The sequence below is a fragment of the Aptenodytes patagonicus genome, chromosome 3 (genome assembly GCF_965638725.1).
Source record: "Aptenodytes patagonicus chromosome 3, bAptPat1.pri.cur, whole genome shotgun sequence".
Lineage (NCBI taxonomy): Eukaryota > Metazoa > Chordata > Aves > Sphenisciformes > Spheniscidae > Aptenodytes > Aptenodytes patagonicus.
In genome coordinates this window covers 8,951,147-8,968,293 of record NC_134951.1, presented here as the reverse complement: position 1 = coordinate 8,968,293, position 17,147 = coordinate 8,951,147, and the positions used below count along the sequence as shown (strand labels likewise).

Sequence of the window (17,147 nt, the reverse complement as noted above, 5' to 3'; positions counted from 1 at the left end):
AAAAGGCAGATTTTCATTTGACCATAGTCCCAAATACCACTAAGCCTCAAATTTTCTTGCCTTCCAACCTAAATCACCAGAATAACAGCAGTGCCTTAACACTAACTTCTTTTTTGTTTACACACAGGAACACTGGCAGTTTTTTTCAGTCGATGGCTCTAGTTTTCAAACGACTGCCACTGCATCCACAACATTAAGTGGAGAAGAGAGCAGAGGTATCAGAGCTTCTCTTTATACAAGTCACCAATAATGGCTCTCTTCCCAAGAGACGTCTGGTTTGGAGGTCTATAAACCCTACCGTCTGCTGCACAGCATGCAGAGCCCAGAAAGTGCTCTGTAGATCAGCCAGAGTGAGAATCTCTATCTTGTATTTCATCGGAAACAAAAAAAAAAAAAATTGAGAATCCTTTCCCTCCTCTCTCTGTTTTTGCACAAGCTGCCAAATGAATAAAGAACAGCTTGGATCTGCATCATCAATTTATTATATAACAATTTATTCAAGCCATAACTCTGTACAATTGACTTTAATTCCTTTAACGGAAGAAATTACAGCTTCAGGAAATAAAACCATACACCTCTAATTAATTAAACTCTTTGACATCAACACCACCATTCATATATAAACAATGTTCATCTCTGGGCAGTTATCACCGTGCCTAGAAAACTCTTTCTCATCAAGGAAAAGCACCATGAAGGAGAGCACATAGACCAATGAATATCAGTCCGCTCCAATCTATCAGTTTGCCTATTAAGCAATAATTGGTAATGCTATTAATAATATATTAATAATGGATTCCACATCTTCAGCAGGAAAGCCATGCACAACTATCAGTGTATCCCTCACACCCACTTTCTCTTATAGTCTTTATTTTGTTTATAACAAAAATATTTGTTGTGTATTTACCTGTTCTACTCAACTTACCTCTTGAAAATAATTAGCAGTGCCTCTGATTACCTCACCACAGTTAAACAGTCACTCCTCACAGATCTAGAGATTTTGATCAATTAACTGGACTAATTCAGCAGGCTGCAGCAAGAGTATCTTAACATCCTCCAATAATGGGTACTGACTATTGAAAACCAGGTACCATAAAGGAAAATACAGTTAAATTTGTAATCTCTTTTCTAACTTTTAGCATGATATAGTATGTACTGAAGATAGGAAGTGAATAACTATAGTGCATGTGAGAGAATATGAAGCAGCATGTAGGTATGTACCTGTGAATACACACACAGAGAGCAAACAAATCTTAACACTTATCAAACAGATAAAAGTGATCTTCTCATTGGATCAGAGCTGTCTTATACTGAAAATAGTCTTTTACAAAGAAAAATTTATTACTCATATTACGTTAGAAAAACAGTTATTCTTTATCACAAAAACAGAAATCCTGCTTCTTTATAACTTCTTGGGCAGAGACTTCATGTAGTCAGAAAAAGAGTATTTCCTAAAGTTCCACGTGTTTCATGCTCAAATTACTTTTGGAAATAATCAGTAAACAGTAGTAGAGAGACATCTGAAATGTTTGCCATTGGAAGTACCTCTAATTTTGCACAATTATCATCCAAGGTACTCACATGCGCATTTATTTGCAGAGTTGGGCCACACAGCCATTGTGGGTTTTTGTTTGTTCCGAAAAGCCTCTTCAACTCTAGCTTCTGTTTTCCGTACAGTGGAACCATGAGGATTTATTTGTTCTGCTGTTACTGATAAGCCTGCATATAGAAGATAACCATACCTATTTAAATAAACCAAGCTGCATAAAATTATTGAATTTAAAAAGAAACTTGGGATACCATGCTGCAATAAGAACACATCAATTAATATTTAGCTGGACATTCAAAACAAAGATTAGAATCAAGAATATTTGTTTTCTACTGACAAAATAACTTACTGGTTGCATGATCTTAAAACTGTCAGCTCTGACGGCTTAGAAAAATACGACTGTCTCTCAACACTTGGGTCCCCAAAGATTGCACTCTTCTATCCGTATTTGCTCTATAAAGCAAATTCTTATTGACAGTTTCAATTTTTCCTAATTTTAAACAGATGATTTAAAATAAGTGGCAATTCATAATGGCATTATATGCCATATCAAAAAGAGTATCTTAATAAAAACCTTGTATTGTCACCATGATCTCTGTTATGTAAAATGGATCCATTTCAGAGTCAATATGAGCTCTTAGATTAAGAAAATGCAATTCTGCTTTTAACAAAGTCTGGTTTGCTTTCTGTAATATAAGTTCATCTCATAGCTTCTACTATTTCATAATTTTTTAAATTAAATTCTAAAAATGCAAACTTTCATATTGGTTAAGCACATTTTAAAGACATAAACGAATCTCTGAAGTTTCATATTTGTGAACTAGAATTTCCTATCCATCCACTAAAACAATCTTCAAAATGTCATACCATGTCTCCAATAGTAACCAGAACCAAGCGATCACGAGCTGACAAGAAGCTCTAAAACTGATGGATGCAGAAATTAAAAGATTCACAAAGGAACTCTCACCTAACAGTTAATAGTTACAGTGTAAGTTTCTAAATACCATTACAAATATTTTAAACTGCGTATCAAACATATTTCATTACTCAAAACATCCACCACTTCTACCTTGTTATCTGCTGGTTTCAGCAAGCTGCAAATTCCAATAACCTAGCATACGTTGTTCTTAATTTACCGACTTAAAACTTGTTATTCTTAGATTTACCATCTTTCAACAGCACCTCATCTCAGTAATACAAGAACTTCTAGTTTAACGTCTAGATACTAATTTTATTATACAGTTTATCATTCTGTTACACTGCAGTACTTCTTTTGAGATTGGTCACCAGCCTCAGTACTAAACAAAAACGGCAGATCTGTCAAAAAAACCAGAAAAGTTGTGCAAAAAGAAAGTGATATAGAAAATACCTTCCATTTTAAAACTATGTCAGACTGCTAAATAACTTGCCAAGAGAATTGTCATGAAAATGGATATGGAGCTTTTTAGCCTTAACCCTCATCTTCAGTATCCTGGAAATAAATTAAGAGCTAATACATGGCACAATTCAGAAAATCAATGGCTTTTCAACTGGGTAAAGATTAAAAAGCCTACAGTATGTGTCATTTGCCTTCCAGACTCCTCTGTGATTCTGAGAGACAGAAACACTTGATAACATTTCCAGAGAATCTATGAGAAGCCTCACGCAGATCAGCTTGCTCAATTCCATCCAAATCTCATGTTGAATGTTGAAGTCTTTCCAAATGTAGCCAAGAAAATGTTGGCCAAGATCTAACCAAGTACAGGGCATGTTCTTTTTGTCAGAAGACAAATCTCCTTTCTGATGGCCACAGCCACCCACTCTGACTCAATCTGTGACTGCAACATTACCTTGACCTCTTCTGAGCAGGTATTAATGCAAGTTTTATATTCAGTCCAAGAACCACTAGTTCCAGTCCAGCATGACCTGGACTTTTTTTTCCACAGTCCCACTGTTTGCATTATTGCCCTTCTTTCACAAGACTGCTGTTGGCAAGCTAAGAATTTTAATTCTGGCAAGGCTTGAAGGGAGGATCCTTTATCAAGCTGAGTCCAGACATATATGCAGGGAAATGTGGACACTGAATGGTGGGGTTTCCCCCCCCCCCCCCCCGTCAGAGTGTACACATGCCAGTCTGGCACTTTTAAAGGAAGATGAAAAGAGAAGCTTAGGGTACTCAGAGCTGAAAAAAAGCTTGCTATGCATCACACAGTGAAGGACACTCACTATGACATCACTCTCAACATTCATTTTAAGGCCTTGCTTGGACATCTCTTGTTGATATTAAAGAGAAGTACTTAAGGGTCCAATTCCCACCACTGAGTCTCATACATTGGTCAGGCAACAAGGCTGGCTGCCCAATTCAGCATGATTTCATTGGGTAGCTGCACTCAGAAAAACAGCCTGGTATGAGCAACCACCCTTGCATTTAAGTGACCAGTTGCAAAGAGCTTTTGGACAGCAAAAGGCATAGTTTACACTGTTTACACGGTTTTCCCCAAGTATTTCCTCATTGAAACATTCCATTATTTCAAAATATACTCTTATTATGAAGCAGAGGGGAAGAAGGAGGATCAGGGGATCGCTTCTATACCTGACCATCTGGTAATCAATCCAAAGAAGAAACCAGAAATCCCTTAATAACCTTGTGGACATCCAATCAAAAGAAGAAAATGCAAGTATACGCCTTTGTCGTCCCTTGTCCAAAATGTTCCAAAATGGGATACGTGTCTAAGTCTAGACCAAAAGATGCACTGTGATTTTGCTGATCTGCTGAGATCAGCAGATCTGCTGTCTTGCTGAGCATATTCTGTAGGGCAAAATGGGAGTAATGGCAAGGTTGATCAGCATTCACATCCCTTCCATCCATTACAATGACCAGTGCCAAGACTACGTGCCTGAAGTGCCATCTTCTTGATGTTCTACACCACAATCTTTGACACAACTCCTGATCTAGGGATAGGACAATCTCTTGCGCTTGCCTTACAGCATGAGGTTTCCTCAGACCTCAAGAGCTTGATATATTTCTTCGTTCATAACCAGTTAATCTAAAAGTTTCTTCCACGCATTCCAAATCTTCTGCCCTTGCTAATCCAGTAAGTGATCTCAGCCTTCCACATGCTGCAGCTGGACCAACTGCAGAGCTCATTTGTTCTTGAAACCACCACAATGTGGTCCAAATGCACGAGCATCTTTGAAATGTGACTTGCAGGTATCTGTGACACTGTAACAGTTTCCACGCCAATGCCTAGAATGCACTTTGAAATCTGTCCATTGTTGTACATGAGCTGTTGTCACTCACAAACTGGTACTGCTAGTCACCTACCTATATCTGAAGGTCCACTAACCAGCATCTGACATCAATAGAATCTTCTTTTTCTGATTTAACAAGTTCATTGCATGACACCATCAGCCTTAATTATGACTTCTGAAAATCCACCTCTTTCAACAGCATCTGCAGGTTTTGCCCCCAGAAATATGTATTACTTGGTCACTGCCACAAAAAGAAGGGCAGCGTTCCAGTCACCTCTTGGGAGACTTGCAAGCTACTTACAAGTCACTCTCTGTAACAAAGAGCTCTTACAGTTACTTTAACCTCGGAAGCAATAACCTTTAACAATCATGGGGGACTCATAATGGATAATTAACTGAGCACAGCTCTCAGCATGACACTAAGGCCAGAATTGTGAATATTCTTATACTTCTAATAGAAAAGTACAGAGGAGAAATGAAGGCATTATATTAGTTCTATTTTACAACCACAGTGAATTACAATTGGTTCTCTTACCCACAATTCAAGACGCACATTGGAAGCTTGTACAGAATTAGACAAAAAAATGCATGACTGAATGGGAAAAATCATAGAATCGTTTAGGTTGGAAAAGACCTTTAAGATCATCAAGTCCAACTGTTAAATAAAAGGAACTGTATCCGTTTTAACCTGAAGAAGAGAAAGCCTACAGATACTTGGGATAGTTTAAAGAAATTTATTAACAAAGGGTCTTCAATCTACTGACAGAAGCATTTCAAGAACCAGCAGCTATAAGTTAAGACCAGCCAAATTCAACCTAGAAATCAAATAATGCAGTTTTTTACCAAAGCAGGAGGCAAAGCAGGAAACAACTTGCCAAGGTAAAGCTGGAATTACTGAAATCAGTAATCCCTAAATCAGCATGAAATTTTGTTCTAATGTTATAGTTCAGTGACTTTCAACCTTTTTCAACTGTCAGACCTTTAAAAATTTTCCACAGAGGTACAGAATCTTTCATGTAAACAGAGCCCTACTGGGAGTATGTTCGGGTTTTTGATTAGCTTTTGTGGTCACTTTAGAAGCTGTCCACAGACTTGGAGGTCTATGGACTACAAGTTGAAAACAACTGCACTAATTTAAACAAAACTAAGTCAGTGATGTCCTCCAATGTAGGGGGCTATATTTCCTGATTCTGGACTATCAGCATGTCAACCTCATGCTCTCCTCATTGTGGATGTAATAGTTGTTTCTTAATCCAAAAAATCAACAGATTATCACCAAAAGTAAACTTGTACACGTGCCAGGGTGAACTAAAAGTCTGCTGTTTTAAATGCCTTTCTGCCTAATCATAATTGTTATTACACTGCATTACATGGCAGTTTTAGAATACAGCTCTGGTTTCACCACATCTTCAGTTAGTACAGCAATCCCAACATTTATCTCTTCACCATGTTCCACAATACTTTTTGTACCAATAGGCAACGCATCCTTCTTTTGTAAAGAATCAATCAATTTTCTTTGAGCTGATGAAACAATGGGAAGTCCAGAGGCCCCCTCTGCATGTTCCCACAATGCTGGAGCCTTTTTCCTTCCCCATCTGTATTCATCAGCTCTTGGACCGGGACCCACCTCCCCAGATGGTGATCCTTGCTTCCGTTTGCGCTTCCCCCCGGCAGGGTTACTTGGCCCTGCTTCCTCCGCCATCTCTCTTGGATTTCTTACATTGGCTTATGGGGGTTGCTGGTGATCCCAATTTATGGGTCAGGGGTTCTCAATGAATGCTCTTATAAAAGAACCAGGCTACTATAATGACTACCACCAGAGCTAAGATTTGAGATGTGGCAAACAGACCACAATGCAATTCTTGTCCTACGCATGTACCATTGGTGGTGTTATTCATCTAAAACAAAAATTCACAATTAACATCACAGCCTCATCACCGTTCTATTCGTATTCCTTCTTTTGTAAAGAAGGATGGTGCCTTATTGGACCAGCTCACATAGTTGGAAAAAGTAGACAAGTTTCAAGCTCAGTCATCCTTTAACATGCACTGCCTGAGTCTGACACGCGTTCTATATTTCATCTTAAATTTAAATTTTTATATGGATATTTGTAAATTCTGTTTTCTATTCCATATATGTTGTGTTATGACAAATGAAGTTAAACATACCTCTTTTTCTTCTCGCTTCCTTGATTTCTTCACACATCTTATTAAATTCTGGATCCAGTTCAGCAGCGATGATAGCATGAGCAGTGTCCTTCAAAGTACAAGCTCTATGTCTAATTATTTTATCTAGAAAACAGGACAGCACACTTATTAATTTTATCACAATTATGTAAACTCTTTACCATTTCTATGTTGTTCTGTATTATATATATCAACACTGATATAGACAGAAGTAACTGGGAAATATTACAAATATATGAAAAAGTAGATGGATCAATACCATAGCATGCTCAAAAATCACAACCCAGATATTTAAGAGATATAAGAGTTTTCAGAAGTGCAAATTGTTACTTTAATCACTAGTGGCATTTATAAACAAATACAAGCAGTGAATGATGAACACACCTAAATCAACTTGCAATCCTTAGAAACTTGCTAGAATCAGCAGGTGTACCCAGTTTCCACAGGCAGATCTACACAGTATAATGGAGTACAGTGCAGAGAGTCCCAAAATCAACAAGAGACTTGTCCAGGAATGAATTTACCCACTGGAGTCTAGGAACATTCATACAGTTATACTGCCTTCAAAATCATACTGGACGTCTCCTGAATCTGTAAGGTAGACCTGGCTTGCTTATATTCCTCCCCTGGTTTATTTTTTTAAACCTTAAATTATTGCTAAATTTTTACTTAACAACTGCTAGAAAATTCAAAATTGTGCTAAAGATTACTTCATTGCTTATGTCGAATAGCTATTTCTCATTTTAATCCATTCAGAAAAACTGGCAAGAAACAAGCCTCGAGTTTGCTACATTTTCATCTCTATTTGGGGAACAGAAGAAAAAAAGATTGTCCACACTGGAAGCCTAAATGTGACTCATGAAAAAACATTTTTTCAGAGAAGACCAGTTCCCATACCTTTGAAACACACAAAAGAAATTATTCCAACGCTGTTGAAATTTGAAAAGTAACTGTAACTTAGTAAGTAAGCCCATATGTGGAGAAAATTTGACATCTAGAACGTTGCTTTTCAATGAAACCTACAACACTCACTGTTTGCTTTTAGTACAAACATATTTAACTTGTCAATTCATCCATACTGAATTATTTTTTCCAGTTGATGGAGGTACTTCAACAGCAAACATTAACATTAATGTCTACAACATATTATACAATTAGCACATTTAATCTGTTTCAATAATCACTAAAGACAACAATTAAGAATATCAGTGAACGTTTATTAAACAAGGTTTACAATTCTAGAAAAAGAATATCCAGTATCCAGCTCAAATGAGCCCTACATAGGTTTTCTGGGGACATGTACTGCCACTTAAATCAACTGGAAACTAGAAATTTTTACCCACATAATGCTTCACAAATATATGTTTTATGATCACAAAAAAATACACTGCATTCCTTGCAGATGTAATTTTGCAATATTAGACTTCAAAAAGTTGGTCAGATAATAAAGTTTAAGACACCCTCGCAAAAGAAAGAGGGAAAAAAAGAGAAAAAAAAGAAAATTCAAATCAAGAGTATTTGATTGAACTACTACTTTCCTCATATCCTGTGATGGGCAAGACTTTCCCACAGACAGTGCGTCAAAGGGGCAAATACGGTTATGTCTAACACACAATGGTTATGTTTCTATGCCTTTAAGAACACTTCCTGGTCAAACAATGGAGGGAAAGGGGAAAAAAAAACCAACGTATCTTACTATACTTACCTATAACCTATCTTACTGCTTTTTATAGCAAAGTACCAGGATAAAAAACCCAAAAGAAGTCAGTTTTGAATATCTGTACTGCATATAAAACCAGCTAGGCTGGTACCCCTATTGCCTCTCCAGCTGAACGACAGGATAGAAGCAGGTATGGTACGATTCTTCTGCAAATTCAAGCATGAAGCAGAGGCAAGCATACGTGCCCAGCTTTAAAGAATGTGAACATTTATAGGTTAATATTCAGTTAATGCATCTGAACGCATGTAATGCTTACTCAGAATAGACATGATGTGCTGTTTCAGCAGTGTATTCATACAAAGGCTCAAGAATTCTTGCATGCCAGAAGAGCAATACATCATCAATTGTTGACAACGCAGAGGACAGAACTATCTTTCATTACCCACTCAATGATGAGGAACTTCAGTCCAAAACTTAACCTAGAAATAGCCAGATCCATTTATCCCAGCTCAGTCCTGACAGCAAGGAAAACTAAAATGTCCCTATTTTGGTTCCCTACATATATCTCTTAAGACTCTTTCTCTTTGGACAAGCTCAGTGAAAACTTCTGCCACTAAATGTTCCCCAAGCTGTCTTTGCTATTTTTTGTTTCTGCCACACTGAACCTGCACCTTGTGTTGTTTATGATCCTGAGCAGATCTGACCTTAGAAGTCTGTAGTCCCATAACACCTGCTCTAAAACTTAAAAAAAAACTCTTCAGACTACACTTCCTAGAACTGAAAAACCAAGCCCACAGATCCAAATGGCCTAAAAATGAGAACAAAGGGTGTATGTTAATGCCAATTCTTTCCAAAGCCCATCACTAAGTCACAAACATACATCAGTCACATGCAGGAAGTATGTCTCAGTCCTCATCTTCTAAACAGGCGCTCTTCAGAGACACTCAGAATCCCAAGTGTCCATCAAGGGCTTTGATTAGTTCACATCAATCACACATTAGAAGTCCTCAAAAGTGTGTTATCGAGATGACAGAAAGCCTTTTGCTGTATTTTATCAAAGTATTTTTTTAGTTGTAAAACAAAATGCATCATAAATTGAAGAAATAAAGTTTATTTTCTACAGATATGAACCAGCACTGGGTTCAAAAGGCAAATGTGAAAAACAAGCATAACTACTTGACCAGACTATACTGTATCTAGTCCACACAGGAGACATTTGCAAATGCCTCAGAAAATCAAAAATTTGAGAAGCAAGAAAAATACAGGAAATCAGGCTTTAACCTGGTAAAATGATTTCACAAGATTTAATGAAAAACTTTTTAACGCATTGGACTACATTTGCAGATGGACCCAGATTTCCAAGTATCACTTATATTAAATACAACTACATTAAAAGGGTACTTTTTTCTTGTTGTTTTATTGGTGACTCTGGAAGCTGCCAATGGAAAGGCTTTCTTTTGGCAATGTACATTATAAGGCGGCCATAGTAAAGAGTACACAAGATGTTCTTTCCTTAGTTTTGAGTGTGAACAGCTTGTACATACATTTCAATCTACAAATTCCATTTTAATTGAAAGCATCACATCACACTTTGTCAAGACAATACCTTCTAATCTCTCCTAATCAGCTGCAACTGACTTCCTTGCCTGATGATAAGAATAAGGAATTGGCTGGATGGTCCCACTCTGTTGCGATTATTACTATTATTATTCTCATACTAAATCCAAAACACGGCACTATACCAGCTATTAGGAAGAAAATTAACTCTATCCCAGCCAAAACCAGGACACACTCAAGGAGTTGCGGTCAATGGCTTGATGTCCAAGTGGAGACCAGTGATGGCGTTCCTCAGGGTTGGGTATTGAGACCGGCGCTGTTTAACATCTTTGTCAGCGACATGGACAGTGGGATTGAGCGCACCCTCAGCAAGTTTGCCAATGACACCAAGCTGTGTGGTGCAGTCGACACACTGGAGAGAAGGGATGCCATCCAGAGGGACCTGGACAGACTTAAGAGGTGGGCCCGTGCGAACCTCATGAAGTTCAACAAAGACAAGTGCAAGGTCCTGCACATGCGTCAGGGCAATCCCAAGCACAAATACAGGCTGGGCGGTGAATGGTTTGAGAGCAGCCCTGAGGAGAAGGACTTGGGGGTGTTAGTTGATGAGAAGCTCAACAGGACCCGGCAATGTGCGCTTGCAGCCCAGAAGGCCAATCATATCCTGGGCTGCATCAGAAGAAGTATGACCAGGAGGTCGAGGGAGGGGATTCTCCCTCTCTACTCCGCTCTCGTGAGACCCCACTTGCAGTACTGCATTCAGTTCTGAGGCCCCCAACATAAGAAAGACTTGGACCTGTCGGAGTGAGCCCAGAGCAGGGCCACGAAGATGATCAGAGGGCTGGAACACCTCTCCTATGAAGACAGGCTGAGAGAGTTGGGGTTGTTCAGCGGGGAGAAGAAAAGGCTCTGGGGAGACCTTCTAGCAGCCTTCCAGTACCTGAAGGGGGCCTACAAGAAAGCTGGAGAGGGACTTTTTACCAGGGCATGTAGTGATAGGACAAGGGGTAATGGCTTTAAACTGAAAGAGGGTAGATTTAGATTAGATATCAGGAAGAAATTCTTCACTATGAGGGTGGTGAGGCACGGGAACAGGTTGCCCAGAGAAGTTGTGGATGCCCCCTCCCTGGAAGTGTTAAAGGCCAGGTTGGATGGTGCTTTGAGCCACCCGGTCCAGTGGAAGGTGTCCCTGCACATGGCAGGGGGGTTGGAACTAGATGATCTTTAATGTCCCTTCCAACCCAAACCATTCTATGATTCTATGATTTATCCTGTTTTATTTCCATCCCCAAATACATAGTTCTTAATTTCTGTGTGTGAGTTTCATTTTCTAAGCCAATGTGGAAATAAAGCAGGCCACTGCAAGATTGCATGCAGGATTCTCTACAGAGCTCTCCAAATTACGCTGGGGTTTTGTTGCATATACAAAGTCTATTCACTGAAAAGGAGCTATCAAATTTGAAAAGGAACTACAAAACCTAATTTATTAGAAAACAACTCTGAATGCTGTAGTTCTCCTGCTCTTGCAATGTCCCCCAGTGCACCACATGCCTCAGAATACTAAAAGCACAGACCCTTAGGACTTGCTTATCCTAATTACCACATAGCATGCAGTTTATTTAAATGCCTGAATAGCAACCATATACGTGATTAAATACCAGGCTTTTGGGTTTAGGTAGGCCAAAATGAAGTAGGTCCTTACCTCCAGGATCTTTGTCTGGATTGTACTCCAATGCATTGCTGCAGATCAGGTCAATATCTGTTAGGAAATCCTTGGCTGTTACGTAGTTGTGTTTATCAATTTTGGTTATTACTGTTGATAGGTCCATTGGCTCTTTGATAACTTCAAGGTAATCTGAAACCTATAAACAAATAGCATACAGAAATGACACAGGACCATATGCATTCCATTTGAACAGTGCCAATTTCACATCTTTATAGTCTTATTCATTCCACATGCTTAGCTCCAATACATTAACTAAACATTTTGATTTCTAAAAGAATTTATGTTGAAAAAGGAAGTTTTATCAGACTAAATAAAACACAGGACTTCCAAAGCTACTTTTTCTTCAGTAGGTCACCAATTTATCTTTCAAAATTAATTTAATGATATTTTTGAGGCAAAACATTTTAACATAAATGTATTTTTAATTTTATTTAGACTGATTTTTTTTTTTCATAATGTTGTAACACTGTCTCAGATCAGAAAGGCAAAAAAAACCAGCCTAACTCAAAACCCTAGGAAAAACTAGGGAAGCTATATTTTGTTCACCTTGTAGGAAAATTTCTCATTAAACTCAACAGTCAAATTATCAGCTTTTAAATATATTCTATTGAATAGTTCCTTCAATCACACGCTCAACAAAAAAAGTCAGGTTTTATCGACTAAAGACTGTAGAGAAGGGCAGTCTAAAGAGAAAGCCTTGTGTCAGAGTTCACAGCTTACTATGAGCTTAGCTCGTAACAGGAGATTTAGCAACCAGTAGGGTACACTAAAAAGTATTTCACATAATTAATGGTACCGTAAGGGGCTCAAGCTTGATAGTCAAATGCATCAGCACAGCTGCTGGAACAAAGTTCAGCAAAAAGATCTATGAATTTGTTATTTACTTCAAGTAAAAAAACCCTATATGTCAATGTTTCAATGTGATTAAGACTACAATCAATTAAAAATACTGGCAGCCTCAGAAACAGTATTGCGTTTTTCCTTTTGAAATCACCCATGTAAGATGGTAGGCTGCCAAAATACTGAAGAGTTAAATACATATTCAGATCAAGCCATAACGGCTCCGTAAGATTTTTTTTTTTTTAAATAAAGTATCTGTAGACGTTCATACAAAAATATAGTACTACATAAACTAACATTAATGCATTACTTCAGTGGACAGCAGTCTATCACCTAATTCCTTAAATATACACATTGAAATTTATGATGAAAAATTAAAATGGCAAAAATTCTCTTTTTGTGTCCCTCTATGGAACCATGATGATAATTGGTTCAGTGATTGGAAAGCCAAGACACAGGCTTCCTTTTCTTGTTAGCACATCATCAGAAAGAATCTTCACTGGAAACTGTAAATATTGCTGCTGAATTAGTCAGGAAAATCCTTGACTTATCACGTAGCAGCATTCTCTGCAACACAAGTAGGAGTGGAACGAACTTAACACATTTTCTCAGAAAGTCAAGCAGACAGGCTCTTGTAGAAAAGGAAAAGATAGTCTGGTGCTTAAATGCACCAGGTGGGATGAAAAGGATTACATTCAGTTTCTAGTGCTGTGATATATTAGCCGGGTTTTTGGCAAGTCTTTAAATAACAAATTCACATTTTGATTCTCCATCTACAAGACAAGGAAGGTAATTTGTTCTTTCTTTACGTGCCCTTATTCACATAAATTTAGTGCCATGGTTTAATCCCAGCCGGCAACCAAGCACCACACAGCCACTCGCTCACCCTCCCCGCCCAGTGGGATGGGGAGAGAATTGGAAAGGCAAAAGTAAGAAAACTCATGGGTTGAGATAACAACAGTTGGATATAATTGGAATAAAATAAAATAAAATAAAATAAAATAAAATAAAATAAAATAAAATAAATTGTAATGAAAACAACAAAAAAGAGAGAGAGGAACAAAACCCAGGAAAAACAAGTGATGCAACCACTCACCACCCACCGACTGACACCCACCCAACTCCCCAAGCAGCGATCGCTCCCCCCCCTCCCCGGCCAACTCCCCCCAGTTTATGTACTGAGCATGACATCACATGGTATGGAATATCCCTTTGGCCAGGTTGGGTCAGCTGTCCTGGCTGTGCCCCCTCCCAGCTTCTTACGCACTTCCTTGCTGGCAGAGCATGGGAAGCTGAAAAGTCCTTGACTTAGTATAAGCACTGCTTAGCAACAACTAAAACATCTGTGTGTTATCACATTATTCTCAAGCTAAATCCAAAACACAGCAATGTACCAGCTACCAGGAGGAAAATTAACTCTGTCTCAGCTGGAACCAGGACTTTTGGACCAAAAGTTCTTTGGGGAAAGAAACTGCCTTTAATACGAGTATGAAGAGTTTCCTACAGTAAGGGACCTCCCAAGCAGTTTAATTTAAAAAAAAAAAAAAAAAAAAAAAAAAAAAAAAAAAAAAAATCAAACGAAGTTACTGCTCAGACCATGCTCACACTGTACATTGCCACGTTAAAGAGCTCTTGTCAGTCTTTCAAAACGATTCAGCTACAGAACACTACAGAAAGCTCAAATTAAGAGAGGACTGCACGGACCCATAAAAGATGCCTGTTCCATCCTGCAGGGAATTTACACTACAAACCTGCTTTTTACAATGCTGTACTTTTAATGTCCCATATTCATCTATTAATGTCTTCCAAAAGAGATGCTTCTCTTCAGAAGCAATTAAGCATTTTTTTTTTAATTAGCAAGCTTGCAAAGCTTGCAGTGGGCCAGCATCTGATCTCAAAGTCAGGCCAAACACAATCCTATTCATATAGCAGCACCTGAAAATAGATTTGCAGATCAAACTGTCTCATCAGTTAGGTGTGCAAACTCCATAATCGACCAGTTAATGCCTTATAATGTGCTACCATCTTTGATTAATGGCATCCACAAGTATTACTGCTGAAATCATTCAACAGTATCACTAATGCTAAATACATTATAGAACACAGATCACTTTCCCAATATTAGCATGCCTATAGGATTAGAATGTTGTAAATGCTTTTATTAAAGAATTATATTTATGGTTTCAAATATTTAAGGAGCACAGGTAGAGATAGGAGTGGTGGCATTTTTAAATGCTGATTTCAGCTAGAAAATTGACAGGAATGCACAAGATTTTTTAATAGGTCACTGGTATAGCCAAAGAACGTGCTCCAACTCCTTGCACCACAGATGAGGCTGTGACTATCTCACCAGCTAAAAATCAGCATTTTAGATTGGAAAGATCATGGATCAAATGTCTATTTTTCTTATTAACTTATCCATTTCCTTTTTTTAATTTATATTCTTTTTCTAAATAGTTTCAACTTCATTGTTTGCACATTACTGAAACAAGACCTCTTCAATATCCACCGGTTTGCTGAAGATGTTAAAGCGTTTGTCTGTGGCCAGCCTCTTGGTAACATCCCTGAGAAACAACCGCAGCTCTCTCAATGTGTTCTCTTCCTGGTCCTCCATTCGCTGTTTTTCTGCTTCTGACAGCTCACGGGCAGGACATGGCAGTGCAAGAGGAAGAACTTCCAGAGCACGAAGAGCTAGGGAAAAAACAAGAAGTCAGACAATGGAAATATTAACAACATAGTGGCTCTTGGGATTATGCCACTTCAAATTTCATTATATATTTAATCTGCCTCATTGATCTATCACTGCATCCTTAACCCCACAGCTCTCCATTTTCCAAAACTGGTAACTGTAATGCACAAAGTTTATTCTGGGCACTGATTAACACTGTCAAATGCTAATTACACTAACTGTCATTTACCCACACCTTTTGAAAAAGGAAAATATCACGAGAAAACATTCAGATCACATTATTATTGGTTTTATTGTAACTTAGTTTACCAGCCTGTTTCCTTCTTGGTGGGGGCATTGCTGCCTCATCAAGAATTAACCCTTTGAAAAATCGCAATCTGTCTTCTTCACTTGGTCTTTGAATATAAAAAACCTCTTCATACTGGATTCTGAAAATACATTTCACCTAAAAAACAAAAAAAACATATGAAAATTGAGCCCCCAAAAATACATGATTAATGACCGTATTAAAACACTAGTCACAAACTTTTCAAAATTAGCCACAGGAGAGAAGATAGTAAACTCTACCCAAAGCTGTGTACACAGCCTAGGAAAAACAACTGCTTGTACTTCTCACTGAATTTTCTGTAACTAAACTTGCAGTATCCCATGATCCTAACAGTGGCCATCTCTGCAGTGAAGAGGAGAACGGGCAGGAGAAAAAAAAAAATCAAAGAAAATGTTGAGGAAAAAACCAAGAACTCCCCTCCCCCATCCTGAACCTCAGAGGATATAAAGCTAAAGGTTAGGCCTTTAGACTAAATCTGCATTTAATTACACTGGAGTAATTTGTCAAAATGAACAACTGACAAAATGAACAATTTTGTCTTCTCAGCAAAGTAGCATGGCAATTATGAAAATTGGTAATATGGATGTACATCCCCCATCAAAGAAAATGACAAACATTTAATTAATATTGTATTTTCAGTTTGACATATTTTAAATTAAGTTAGAAAACCAGTGCAAAACAGAATGTTTTTACATGATCAAAACATTCTGAAGAGGCACATACCTCCCTAACAACGCCTCCTTCCACAAGAAACTTACCTCTTCAGGCAATTCACTATACATGGACTCAGAGGTAGACAGTAGAAATATAGGGGAGAAAGATGGTATATCTTGCAGCAAAGTTAGAAAAGTAGCTCTCACAGTTTCACTGACAGCTTCCCACCAATCACCAATATGAGGCATGTAAACAATACTTGGTACTGTTCTTCGAGCTTCACGAAAGATCTAATTAAAAGAAACAGTGGTATTTAAACTAAGAAACTAATTGTTATTATCACTTGTGAGTAATAAAATTCTTGTGGAGTAGGAAATGACTCATGTTTGTGGTATTTGATATACAAATGCTCCAGTAAAATAAAATTATCTAATGATAAAGGCTTTCTAAACAAGTGTTTGTGACTGTTAGCTGTATCATTCAATTATTTTACATCAATGTGCTAGGGAGACTACAAAACAACTACTTGTCATGTAAGTTTTAAAAAGTTGCTAAGACTGAACAATCAAGATGAAAATTAAACTGGTTTGCAATCCATGCAAAATCCACCATAGAGTGTTTTGAAACCTAAAACATTTTAAACTAAGTAAATGAACCTAGAACTACAGCAAACCAATTCATACACAAGTTAATAAAATGAAAATCAGGAACCGAATACCCAGATTAAGCT

The 17,147-nt window shown here is 37.9% G+C and overlaps 1 protein-coding gene across 3 annotated transcripts in view; it reads right to left on the bottom strand.

Annotated features, from left to right (window-relative positions):
* The window catches only part of ATAD2B (ATPase family AAA domain containing 2B), an 82,015-nt gene that overhangs the window by 19,629 nt on the left and 45,239 nt on the right, over positions 1-17,147 (bottom strand). The window contains exons 19-24 of one of the 3 annotated variants that reach the window (XM_076332699.1): positions 16,522-16,707; positions 15,745-15,880; positions 15,241-15,437; positions 11,883-12,042; positions 6,946-7,068; positions 1,579-1,716 (exon numbers count right to left, since the gene is read on the bottom strand). In XM_076332699.1, coding sequence (XP_076188814.1) covers positions 1,579-1,716; positions 6,946-7,068; positions 11,883-12,042; positions 15,241-15,437; positions 15,745-15,880; positions 16,522-16,707 — 940 coding nt within the window. The remainder of the gene's footprint in view (positions 1-1,578; positions 1,717-6,945; positions 7,069-11,882; positions 12,043-15,240; positions 15,438-15,744; positions 15,881-16,521; positions 16,708-17,147) is intronic. The other 2 variants (XM_076332700.1, XM_076332701.1) reach the window with 2 other exon arrangements.